Source organism: Ranitomeya variabilis, chromosome 4 (assembly GCF_051348905.1).
Source record: "Ranitomeya variabilis isolate aRanVar5 chromosome 4, aRanVar5.hap1, whole genome shotgun sequence".
NCBI lineage: Eukaryota > Metazoa > Chordata > Amphibia > Anura > Dendrobatidae > Ranitomeya > Ranitomeya variabilis.
In genome coordinates, this window is record NC_135235.1 from 469,821,934 (window position 1) to 469,835,337 (window position 13,404).

The following is a 13,404-nucleotide window of genomic DNA, read 5'->3' on the forward strand; positions in this document are numbered from 1 at the left end:
CAGCTCCCGTATACACAGTATGATGGACCCGCAGCTCCCATATACACAGTAAGATGGGCCCACAGCTCCCTTATACACAGTATGAAGGGCCCGCAGCTCCCGTATACACAGTATGATGGACCCCAGCTCCCTTATACAGAGTATGATGGGCCCGCAGCTCCCGTATACACAGTATGATTGACCCCCAGCTCCCTTAAACACAGTATGATGAGCCCACAGCTCCCTTATACACAGTATGATGGACTCACAGCTCCCTTATACACAGTATGATGGACCTGCAGCTCCCGTATACACAGTATGATGGACATTTACTCATCCTCCGGCGTATTCAGTATTTTGTGGCACTGCTGCAGTGCCGCTGCTCAAACTTGTGAGCGCAGCTTCTGACAGGCCAGAAGTTAGAAGCTATGTCACAAGCGCTCAATGTAAGACTATGAGGCTATGTGCACTTTGTTGCGGATTTACTGTGGATTTCCTGTGTTTTTTGTGCAGATTTCAACTGCGTTTTACCACCTGCGGAATCCTATACAGGAGCAGGTGTAAAATGCTGCGGAATCTGCAAATAGAACTGACATGCTACGGAAAATACAATGCAGCGTTTCCGCACCATGTGCACTGTGGATTTGGTTTTCCATAGGTTTAAATGGTACTGTAAACCAGATGGAAAACTGCTGCAGATCCGCAGCGGCCAATCCGCACCGTGTGCACATAGCCTGAGAGTGGGAACGAGGCTCCCACAGACTCACACTGATTAGTGACCTCTGCGCTGCTCCATGAAACACTGGAGCCGCGGACAGGCCACACACTGCAGGAGACAGAGCCGAGCGGAGACTAAAACAGATGAAGACGCCAGAAGGTGAGTATCAGACAGGGGGCAGGGGACGGGGATTGTCAGCACCTGGAAGTGGTGCTGTAAATGTGATGCAGCTCTTGGTTACTGTATGCGGGCTCCTTATACTAACACTCATAAAATATCCAGGTGGTACGTATCAAAGGCCCCCCGTACATATATTATCATAACATAACATTATAATATTCAGCCCCCAGTGACCTGTCCCCCTCCCCCACAATACCCCCATTGTCTCACATCCACCCCTCAGTGCCCTGTCCCACCTCACCCACCTTCAGCCCCCACAACACCCCCATGGTCTCACCTTCACCCCCCAGTGCCCTGTCTCCCCTCCCCCACAATACCCCCATGGGCTCACATTCACCCCCCAGTACCCTGTCCCCCCTCACCCACTTTCAGCCCCCACAATACCCCAAGGGTCTCATAGTGACATACCTGAATTTAATAAACCTAAAATGTCCCATCCCCAGCACTTACTGATAACGTTTGCACTGCAGGACCAGGAAGTGTCAGTGAAATGCAAGGTGGGCACTAGGACCCAGCGTGCCTGAGCCAATCCCAGCGTGCACAGAGTGAAGAAAACTGCAGCCGGGGAAAAGCTTCATGATCAGGTCAGACGGGCGAAACCATTCACTGCAGGGGGGGGAGACTGCAGCCGTCACTGTGCTAGTAGCCAGCGTGCAGCTTGTCAGACAGGAGCAGACGTTATACTGCTCTGCTCCTATGTGTTCTGCCTCGTCACGGAAGTGGCCCTGCCCTGGCTCCCCGTGGGCCCCTGCATGTGACAGGGCCCAGGGCGATGCCCCCCCCCTACGCTACTGGCTAGAATGGATGGGCTGTAGTCAGGACCTGCAGGGAGCCCATACATTCTAGCTACAGCCGAGCAGGTCAGGAGCTGCGCAGCCGACTAGGTGAGACGGCCGTGCACAGCTCCAAGAAGGCTCCCGGGCCCCAGCGCCGACATGTGAGCCGCAGTGCACAGTATTTTAGTGCACGATGGGGCCCGATCAGTAGAAGCACAACAGTGGGGCCCCGGATCTGCGGGCCCCTCTGTGTACTGCTGCTGACCGGGCCCCATACAGCAGTAACGACTGTAATGCCCTGATGGCGGCCCTGACATCGGGGGCTTATCTACAGCATTACAGAGTGCTGTAGATAAGCCCCTGATGACGGTGAGCTTACCTCACCATCGATTTTGGGGGTGACAGGTTCCCTTTAACAAAAATAAACACTTGAAATAGATCACTCTCTTTGTAATTACTCTATATAATATGAGTTTCATTTTTTGTATTAAAGAACTGAAATAAATTAACTTTTTGATGATATTCTAATTTTGTGAGAAGCACTTGTATTTACCTGCAGATTAACCCTATATAGCACTTTCCGAGGTGACGGAGTCCTTTTCATACAAGTGATTGTCCGCGGATATGTGAATGTTAGATGTGAGACCATTGCTGCTGTAGGACTTGTAGGCATCACTGGAGCGTCAGCTCTGGTGTGCCAGAGGTTTAGTATGCTCATAGTTTGTTGTTTCTCAATTATGTGTTTATTTCTATTGAATATTGCAAAAATAGTGAAATAATACTTGACTGTTACCAGGCATTTGTATTTCATTATTTTAATGTAACACTTTCTGCTATTCATCTGTTTCTTACAAATCTTGAACAACCCCTTTTAACAAATTTGAAAAAAGATGCAAATTATCCCCAGGACATCCTTGGAACATCATCTTCCATATATAAATTATGATTACATTACCTTGATATAATGGCAATGTCCCACCTGGTGTTTTATCTTGCTTTTGTATTTTACCTCCAATGTACATAACAAAGATTGTTTCTATGATGCCAATAGACATGAGAGTCATTGTACCAATAAAGAATGTTACTGCAACAAAACAGAAGAGAACCCTATAAATGCAGGCGACATATCAGAATAACATTTAAGTTGCCCAGACACATTGGGGTCCTGTAGTCAGATGTATGCAGCTTTCTGAGATTGCCAAAGGTATAGTCATGTCTGCTCTTTAGAGTGACTGTTTCTTTTCATGGGTGTGTTATTTTATAGTGCCAGAAGTATTCACCGCTCATCCCCACCGCTAGGAATTACTGAGTATTTCTGATATTGGGGAATCAGGGGTGGTCACTGTCATTCGGATCAATTAGCATTTATGTGTCTAGTCATGTTTTCCAGTACTGTGTGGGGTCATAGAATATATTTTGTTTTAGCTGTTAATTCTGCCATTTTCTTGTGCTGGTTGGAGCAGTTATTTGCCTATCTAAGGCTATGTTCATATAGGGTTTTAGTTAATGCTCAGTGGCTCCATCTATGCTTACTTCTGAAGCTTTGGAAAAAGGGATTCAGACACAGTGACCCCGTCTGCATCATTACATTCCAAGGCCCCGTTAGTGCAAACGTCCGAATGCCCTATTCCAAGGCTTCAGATGTAAGCCCCGATGGAGTCACTGACCGTAGGCTAAAATGCTATATGAACATAGCCTACTGATGAGGGTTCCTCCATTCCTGCCCTTGCAACACCTTGGATGCTGCAGTCCATAACGAAAGCGGCATCTAATTAGTTTACAAAAGGGAAGCCTAGTAGCTTTCCCACAACGTGCATAGGGTGCCGATAAGATCCTGACAGCAGTATTGGGCTAAAAAGGCCCCTACCTCTGCCATGAACAAGGCTGCGCAAAAACAAACCGCTTTGAAATGTATCTCTAGAATGGAGAGCTTTTAATTTTGTAGTGTACTGCTTGTTGCCACGGTTACCAACCATCTCAGAGGTGGCCAGTCTCCTAGACACAGAGATGAGTTTTCAAGCTTTTTGCTATACAGCTTTCAAGCAGTGCTCTGAAGTTAGCCAGAAGGCTAGCTTTTAATTATTTTACTGATTTTTTATAATGTTATCATATTCCACAACATTTTTCCACAACTCGCTCATTCTGCAGAAGCAAAGCTGTCCGCTCAGCCACGCCACCGGCCCAAACTGTCAATCTTCAGGAATGCATCACCTCCTGGCAAGCACGAAGTTTAAAGGTGGGAGATATCTGCAGGTTAATCATCTTTTTTACATGACCGGTTCTCTTTAAGTGGAATCAGGCATATGATTTATGCTGTCCAAATCATGGGTAGCATAAATCAGGGACAGGCTTCCTTTTTACAAATCCACATTTCCTATTTTTCCTATGACAGAACATGGATGGATTAGTGAGACCTCATCTGCACGGATAGAAGATTCAGATTAATTACCAGTTAATAATAGAATCAAATAGGCACATCCTCACTAGCATATATCCTGAACAGAAGGACCAGGCACATTTTTTCTCTTCTATGTCTGATAGATAATTTCTATTATGCATCTTGCACATGACATTTCTGGTGTCACTAAGGTTCACTTGCATGTTTTTGTGTTCTGAGTGTTTGCCCAGTCCTTTGGCTGTCCCTTACACCGTGACCAATATTCCAGCATGGATTCCTCTTAAGGCATGTTCATTTTTTATTAGTAGTAGGTTTCCTGTTTTTCTGCTACCATTTCATCTGTTGTTTATGGTTTTGGCCCTGCTCGCAAGGTGTGCTAAGAGACATGTGGATGTTCCTACATGAGTCCAACTCATCTTCCGACTGCTCCATTCATTCTTTATGAGCTGCAAACAAAAAGGCTGAATGCAGTGCTCGGCCGCCCCATAGGGAATGAATGGAGTGGTGGTCAAGCATGCACACTCACGCTCCAGTCCAGTGGCGATAAAAGTACCCAGTTCTGCTGATCACTGAATCCCATTAGTCTGATTCCCCCTTGATCACTAAGAAAAGAGGGAAGGTGGAAAATTAAAGTCTATGTATAAAATTGAACCTGGTTTTAAAATGTTCTTCCAGGATATCTTATCTATTCCAGCATGGAGAGCTGAATGGATCAAGCCATGGGGGGTGTTATGGCTGGACCTGGTGGTTAGGAGCACCGGGAATGACCTGATTGTCAAAACTGCAAAATAGAGCGAGCTCTGGGAAGTGGGAGCTCTGCTGACCGCAGCCCTAATCTATTATCACACACACTAGAATTAGCCGTGGATCGTACCTGACTCTGCCTAGACGACTCTTCACAGCCTGAGAGGTAACTTCCCTTAAAGAGAAATATAGCCTCACCTTGCCTCAGAGAAATTCCCCAAAGGAAAAGAGCAGCCCCCCACATATATTGACTGTGAGTTAAGAGGAAGGCACAAACATAGGAATGAGACAGGTTTCAGCAAAGGAGGCCCGACTTACTAAATAGATAAAAGATAGATAAAGGGATCTTTGCGGTCAGCACAAAAAACTACAAAAAGCCACGCAGAGTGAGCAAGAAACCCCCCGCACCGACTCACGGCGCGGTAGGTGCCACTCTGCAACCCAGAGCTTCCAGCTAGCGAGACAATATCATGATAGCCAGCTGGACAAAACTTAGCAGGTACTCAGAAATATATTCAGCACACAAATGAACAACAAATGAGCTTAACAGGGACTTAGCTTCTGCTGAAGTAGACAAGTCATCAGGAGATCCAAGTGAGATCTGAACCAGTACAGATACATTGACAACTGGCATCAGGTAACGATCTGAGCAGAGTTAAATAGAGGAACCAGCCCAGTCTTAAACGATGCAGCTGAGGAAGCCACCTCCAGACCAGCAGCTCCACTTTCAGCCACCAGAGGGAACCCACGGACAGAACTCACAGAAATACCATTCCTGACCACAGGAGGGAGTTCCAGAACAGAGTTCACAACAGTACCTCCCCCTTGAGGAGGGGTCACCGAACCCTCACCAGAACCCCCCGGCCGATTAGGACGAGCCAAATGAAAGGCACGAACCAAATCGGCAGCATGGACATCGGAGGCAAGAACCCAGGAATTATCTTCCTGACCATAGCCCTTCCATTTGACCAGATACTGAAGTTTCCGTCTCGAGACACGAGAATCTAAAATCTTCTCCACCACATACTCCAATTCTCCCTCGACCAACACCGGAGCAGGAGGGTCAACGGAAGGAACCATAGGCGCCACATATCTCTGCAACAACGACCTATGGAACACATTATAGATGGCAAAAGAAGCTGGAAGGTCCAAACGAAATGACACAGGATTGAGGATTTCAGAAATCTTATAAGGCCCAATAAAACGAGGCTTAAACTTAGGAGAAGAAACCTTCATAGGAACATAACGAGATGACAGCCAAACCAGATCCCCAACACGAAGTCGAGGACCAACACGGCGACGGCGGTTAGCGAAACGTTGAGCCTTCTCCTGTGACAATGTCAAATTGTCCACTACATGAGTCCAAATTTGCTGCAACCTGTCCACCACAGAATCCACACCAGGACAGTCCGAAGGCTCAACCTGCCCTGAAGAAAAACGAGGATGAAAACCAGAATTACAATAAAAAGGTGAAACCAAAGTAGCCGAACTGGCCCGATTATTAAGGGCGAACTCAGCCAATGGCAAGAAGGTCACCCAATCATCCTGATCAGCAGAAACAAAGCATCTCAGATAGGTCTCCAAAGTCTGATTGGTTCGCTCAGTTTGGCCATTTGTCTGAGGATGGAAAGCAGAAGAAAAAGACAAATCAATGCCCATCTTAGCACAAAAGGACCGCCAAAACCTCGAAACAAACTGGGAACCTCTGTCCGACACAATGTTCTCTGGAATGCCATGCAAACGAACCACATGCTGGAAAAACAATGGAACCAAATCAGAGGATGAAGGCAACTTAGGCAAGGGTACCAAATGGACCATCTTAGAGAAGCGATCACAAACCACCCAGATGACCGACATCCTTTGAGAGACAGGGAGATCTGAAATAAAATCCATGGAAACATGCGTCCAGGGCCTCTTCGGGACCGGCAAGGGCAAAAGTAACCCACTGGCACGAGAACAGCAGGGCTTCGCCTGAGCACAAGTCCCACAGGACTGCACAAAAGCACGCACATCCCGGGACAAGGAAGGCCACCAAAAGGACCTAGCCACCAAATCTCTGGTACCAAAAATTCCAGGATGACCAGCCAACACCGAACAATGACCCTCCGAGATAACCCTACTAGTCCATCTATCAGGGACAAACAGTCTCTCTGCAGGACAGCGGTCAGGTCTATCCGCCTGAAACTCCTGCAGAACCCGCCGCAAATCAGGGGAGATGGCAGACAAAATCACCCCCTCTTTGAGAATACCAGCCGGCTCAGAAACTCCCGGAGAATCAGGCACAAAACTCCTTGAAAGGGCATCAGCCTTCACATTCTTAGAACCCGGAAGGTATGAAACCACGAAATCGAAACGGGAGAAAAACAGTGGCCATCGAGCCTGTCTAGGGTTCAACCGCTTGGCAGACTCGAGATAAGTCAAATTCTTGTGATCCGTCAAGACCACCACGCGATGCTTGGCGCCCTTAAGCCAATGTCGCCACTCCTCGAATGCCCACTTCATGGCCAACAACTCCCGATTGCCAACATCATAATTACGCTCAGCAGGCGAAAAGTTTCTAGAAAAGAAAGCACATGGCTTCATCACAGAGCCATCAGAACTTCTCTGAGACAAAACAGCCCCTGCTCCAATCTCAGAAGCATCAAACTCGACCTGAAAAGGGAGCGAAACATCTGGCTGACACAACACAGGAGCCGAAGAAAAACGACGTTTCAGCTCCTGAAACGCCTCAACGGCCGCAGAGGACCAATTCACCACATCCGCACCTTTCTTGGTCAAATCAGTCAGTGGTTTGACAACACTAGAAAAATTAGCGATAAAGCGACGGTAAAAATTCGCAAAGCCCAGGAATTTCTGAAGGCTCTTTACAGATGTAGGCTGAGTCCAATCATAAATGGCCTGGACTTTAACTGGATCCATCTCGATAGTAGAAGGGGAAAAAATGAAGCCCAAAAAGGAAACCTTCTGAACTCCGAAGAGACACTTAGACCCCTTCACAAACAAGGAATTAGCACGAAGGACTTGGAACACCATTCTGACGTGCTTCACATGAGACTCCCAATCATCCGAAAAGACCAAACTATCATCCAAATATACTATCATGAATCTATCCAGATACTTTCGGAATGTGTCATGCATAAAGGACTGGAATACAGATGGCGCATTAGAAAGCCCGAATGGCATCACCAGATACTCAAAATGGCCCTCGGGCGTATTAAATGCGGTTTTCCATTCATCGCCCCGCTTAATACGCACAAGATTATACGCTCCTCGAAGATATATCTTGGTAAACCAAGTAGCCCCCTTAATCCGAGCAAACAAATCAGACAATAGAGGCAGAGGGTACTGAAATTTGACCGTGATTTTATTAAGAAGGCGATAATCTATACAGGGTCTCAGAGAACCATCCTTCTTGGCCACAAAAAAAGAACCCTGCTCCCAACGGTGACGACGATGGGCGAATATGCCCTTTCTCCAAGGACTCCTTTATATAGCTCCGCATAGCGGCGTGTTCTGGCACAGATAAATTGAAAAGTCGGCCTTTAGGAAACTTACTACCAGGAATCAAATTAATAGCACAATCACAATCCCTATGAGGAGGCAGGGCACTGGGCTTGGGCTCATCAAATACATCCTGGTAATCCGACAAAAACTCAGGTACTTCAGAAGGAGTGGAAGAAGAAATTGACAACGCTGGAACATCACCATGGGCCCCTTGACAACCCCAACTGGACACAGACATAGATTTCCAGTCCAATACTGGATTATGGACCTGTAGCCATGGCAAACCAAACACGACCACATCATGCAAATTATGCAATACCAAAAAGCGAATATCTTCCCGATGTGCAGGAGCCATGCACATGGTCAACTGGGTCCAGTACTGAGGCTTATTCTTGGCCAAAGGCGTAGCATCAATTCCCCTTAATGGAATAGGATGCTGCAAGGGCTCCAAGAAAAAACCACAGCGCCTGGCATACTCTAAGTCCATCAAATTCAGGGCTGCGCCTGAATCCACAAACGCCATTACAGAGTAGGATGACAAAGAGCAAATCAAAGTAACGGACAAAAGAAATTTAGGCTGTATAGTACCAATGGTGACAGACCTAGCGGACCGCTTAGTGCGCTTGGGACAATCAGAGATAGCATGAGTGGAGTCACCACAGTAAAAACACAGCCCATTCTGACGTCTGTGCTCTTGCCGTTCAGTTCTGGTCAAAGTCCTATCACATTGCATAGGCTCAGGCCTCTGCTCAGAGGACACCGTCATATGGTGCACAACTTTCCGCTCCCGCAAACGCCGATCGATCTGAATAGCCAAGGACATTGATTCATTCAGACCAGCAGGCGTGGGGAACCCCACCATAACATCCTTAAGGCCCTCAGAAAGACCCTTTCTGAAAATCGCTGCCAGAGCACACTCATTCCATTGAATAAGCACAGACCACTTTCTAAACTTCTGACAATACATTTCAGCATCATCCTGACCCTGACATAGAGCCAGCAAGATTTTCTCTGCCTAATCCACAGAATTTGGTTCGTCATAGAGCAATCCAAGCGCCAGAAAAAACGCATCTACATTAAGCAATGCAGGATCTCCTGGCGCAAGGGAGAATGCCCAGTCTTGAGGGTCACCACGCAACAAGGAAATAATGATTTTTACTTGCTGACTAGGGTCACCAGAGGAGCGAGGTTTCAGGGCAAGAAACAGTTTACAATTATTCTGGAAATTCAGAAACTTTGATCTATCCCCAGAAAACAAATCAGGAATTGGGATTCTAGGCTCTAACATAGGATTCTGAACTATATAATCCTGAATGCCTTGTACCCTTGCAGTGAGATTATCCACACAAGAGGACAGACCTTGAATGTCCATATCTACACCTGAGTCCTGAACCACCCAGAGGTTTAGGGGAAAAAAAAGACTAAACACACTGCAGAGAAAAAAAAATGGTCTCAGAACTTCTCCTATCCCTCTATTGAGATGCATTAACACTTTCAGGCCAGTTGTACTGTTATGGCTGGACCTGGTGGTTAGGAGCACCGGGAATGACCTGATAGTCAAAACTGCAAAATAGAGCGAGCTCTGGGAAGTGGGAGCTCTGCTGACCGCAGCCCTAATCTATTATCACACACACTAGAATTAGCCGTGGATCGTACCTGACTCTGCCTAGACGACTCTTCACAGCCTGAGAGGTAACTTCCCCTAAAGAGAAATATAGCCTCACCTTGCCTCAGATAAATTCCCCAAAGGAAAAGAGCAGCCCCCCCACATATATTGACTGAGTTAAGAGGAAGGCACAAACACAGGAATGAGACAGGTTTCAGCAAAGGAGGCCCGACTTACTAAATAGATAGAAGATAGATAAAGGGATCTTTGCGGTCAGCACAAAAAACTACAAAAAGCCACGCAGAGTGAGCAAGAAACCCCCCGCGCCGACTCACGGCGCGGTAGGTGCCACTCTGCAACCCAGAGCTTCCAGCTAGCGAGACAATATCATGATAGCCAGCTGGACAAAACTTAGCAGGTACTCAGAAATATATTCAGCACACAAATGAACAACAAATGAGCTTAACAGGGACTTAGCTTCTGCGGAAGTAGACAGGTCATCAGGAGATCCAAGTGAGATCTGAACCAGTACAGATACATTGACAACTGGCATCAGGTAATGATCTGAGCAGAGTTAAATAGAGGAACCAGCCCAGTCTTAAACGATGCAGCTGAGGAAGCCACCTCCAGACCAGCAGCTCCAGTTTCAGCCACCAGAGGGAACCCACGGACAGAACTCACAGAAATACCATTCCTGACCACAGGAGGGAGTTCCAGAACAGAGTTCACAACAGGGGGGTAAGATTCCATCAAATTTTAACTTCTGTGGTGACCTCTCACTTCATCCCTCTTCTCTGTTTGGGCCCCATTTGGAAGAAATCCTGAATACCATTAATTAAATGATATACTTTTCAGAGGTCAAACGAGAAGATCTAGAAGTCAGCATAGCCTTTGTCAATCTGACAATCAGTGACAATTCAAATCTCAACAGGAGTCCAACTTCTCTTAAAAAAAAAGCCACATTTTCAACATAACACTGATTTATGGTGCCATTCCGCCACACCGGCCAGTAGGAAGAAGACTGGAATAATACGTATGGTCAGATAGAAACATTTTCAGATGTGTGGGTCAATTCTAATATCTTCGACTCTCTGGAGCTCAGATCTATTCCAGCAGACTGTCTTCTGATCAACTCAATCTCAGCTGAACAGTAAGATGGACAAAGGTGTCGGTGCCCAGGATCACTCTTTCAAAAGGAGAGACAAACCAGCGAACCAGTACACCTGATGGGGACACCAAACTTTCCCATATATTGATACCTGTATCCAAGCTTGCCTATATCTACCTAAAGAGTCGACATCTTTGTGTACCTGAGCTAAGTACCATAGTCCATCGTATTGTTCAACTGAGTTTCATGATGCAAATCTACCATTAATTAACTCCTGAAGAAACTGATGCTGGAGGGGAAACGTGTGGAGTGTCTTTTTATGGCACTGATTGAGGGATGTTACAAATCAGGCAAAACATTGATTACAATGCCATATTAATTATTTTTCCTCAGGTACTAGGATTAGTGTATATTCTTGGTCTGGCTACCAATTGTGGCATGATTATGTTTTGATTACATGGAGTAAAGTACTGCACTGATTTTCATTCTTAGGCGCTAGGGTTTGGATATTATCATTGGTCTACCTATGTAAAACAACATTGGTTATATGTTTCTTTGATTATAGATTTGGCCTATTTGGCCTATCTTGCTCTTGGTTGAGCAAGAGCGCCATTGCATTTTTTCAGGTGCCAACCTCCGCGGTTATGTCTAACAGAGAAATATAACTGAACCCTAGACTTTGTGATTTTCTTTTGGTGTGTTAAGTGTTCCAATTGGGACTGGTCGCTCAGCCTCTAGTTATATGTTGTTGGATTACTTGGTATAGTTTTACCATTAATCATATTAATGCATATCTTATAAAGGATTTTTATGGTATAGTATTTTCTGTGAATGTACACTGTGCATAGGCAGAAAGCTGCCAGTCAGTCGTGGGGATGGGGTTGAGTGGTGGAGGCGGTGTTCTACCCAGCACATGAATATTGAGGACTACATGGCAGCAGGTTTACTAGTCCTATAGTGATAGTTTCTCTCTTGCTGATAAAACAGTGATGTTATCTAATGTGCACCAAGCGGCCTGGTGACAGATTCCCTTTACTGACTGTTATGATTTGCAAGCTTTGCAATCTCCTCTGAATTTGCAGTCTCATGTAAAGTGACCAAGGGCAGTAGCAGTGGACGAACTGCTGCTCCATAACACCCTGACACCTTACAGGAAAATTGTGTCCCAGTCCCAATGTGGTGTCAAGGGTGGGGTGCATCACAATGACTTGTTGGATGCAGGCCTCCACTGTCTCCAGGCCTCCATCTTCAGGAGCCGGCGCACATAACTCGGGGAGCACTCATTTCATGGTAACAAGCGAATGTTTACTGGACAGTTCAAGTTCATCAGATTATAACACAGTTTCTGTCTGGCACAACACTTCTTACTCCTTGTTTTCTTAGTACAGTATGTTTCCCGCATTACTATCCTTTCCTCCTGGACTATCCCCATGTTTACTAGTTTTGTCAACCCCAAGGATCTCCCATCCAGTCCTGCGCTGCACCCGAGATCCGTTACTTTCCCTTAACACGGTTCCACGACCAAATTCCTCTGTATGCCAGAGGATAAGGAGCTCTCCGTAGTACCTGTATCGAACCCTAGGCTCCAGACGTTGTAGGAATGTCTGCAAGATATTTCAGTAAGGCTTCCCATTACCTTGAACGATAGCCGACTACCCACTGCAACTTGACCTTGGTTACTGTACTTCCCTATCTGACAAACCATCAGGAAGCAGTCCACATTTACTAGGGCCTGCCCCTCCCACTATGGGCCAGTCCCAAACTTTAACTATGCCTGTCCCTACAGCATGTAGCTGGGCAGATCTCCATCACAAACACTATTACCTTTACAAATGCTACACATATTCTGTCACGACACAGCTGTCAGGTGACCCGGGACCATGATCTCCTTTCCTAGCCCTAAAATTTGGGGGCACCCTAGCTCGCTAGTAATAGAGCCCAGATTATTTAGGAAAAAGGAGTGTCTAACCAAGCACAGCTGAGAACAGGGATTTCCAACATGGCCAATTAACACCTTTTCTGCCGTGAGAAATAAACACATTTAATAAGACGAAGAAGTGCTTCTTCTCAGTGCCGAAGTAGGAGCAACCAGACGCTGCGGCCTTCTGGTTCCGCACCGTTGCGGTAAACCTGTGACATATTTTACTTATAATGCTTACCGTAGTCTATCTTTTGTCCTAAGCCTAACCTATATCTTACTCTATACTTTACACTAGACATCTTACTTATGCATTACACATTACCATATACATATAAAAGACACCTAACCTTGTTCACAATATATTATAACACTCTTGGTGACTTCAAGGGCAGGAACACAATAGGACAGGCCACCACACTTACTCTCATTCTACCAGATCATCGGCTGCATTTTGGGCAGACGAATCTCTT

The 13,404-nt window shown here is 46.1% G+C and overlaps 1 protein-coding gene and 1 long non-coding RNA gene across 2 annotated transcripts in view; one reads left to right on the forward strand and one right to left on the reverse strand.

The window, feature by feature from the left end:
* The window catches only part of LOC143769038 (uncharacterized), a 43,206-nt gene that overhangs the window by 19,340 nt on the left and 10,462 nt on the right, over positions 1–13,404 (forward strand). The gene's annotated exons all lie outside the window — the stretch shown is intronic.
* The window catches only part of LOC143769037 (5-hydroxytryptamine receptor 3A-like), a 79,440-nt gene that overhangs the window by 11,653 nt on the left and 54,383 nt on the right, over positions 1–13,404 (reverse strand). Inside the window, exon 8 of the mRNA XM_077257634.1 lies at positions 2,609–2,737. Within this exon, the coding sequence (XP_077113749.1) occupies positions 2,609–2,737 (129 nt within the window). The remainder of the gene's footprint in view (positions 1–2,608; positions 2,738–13,404) is intronic.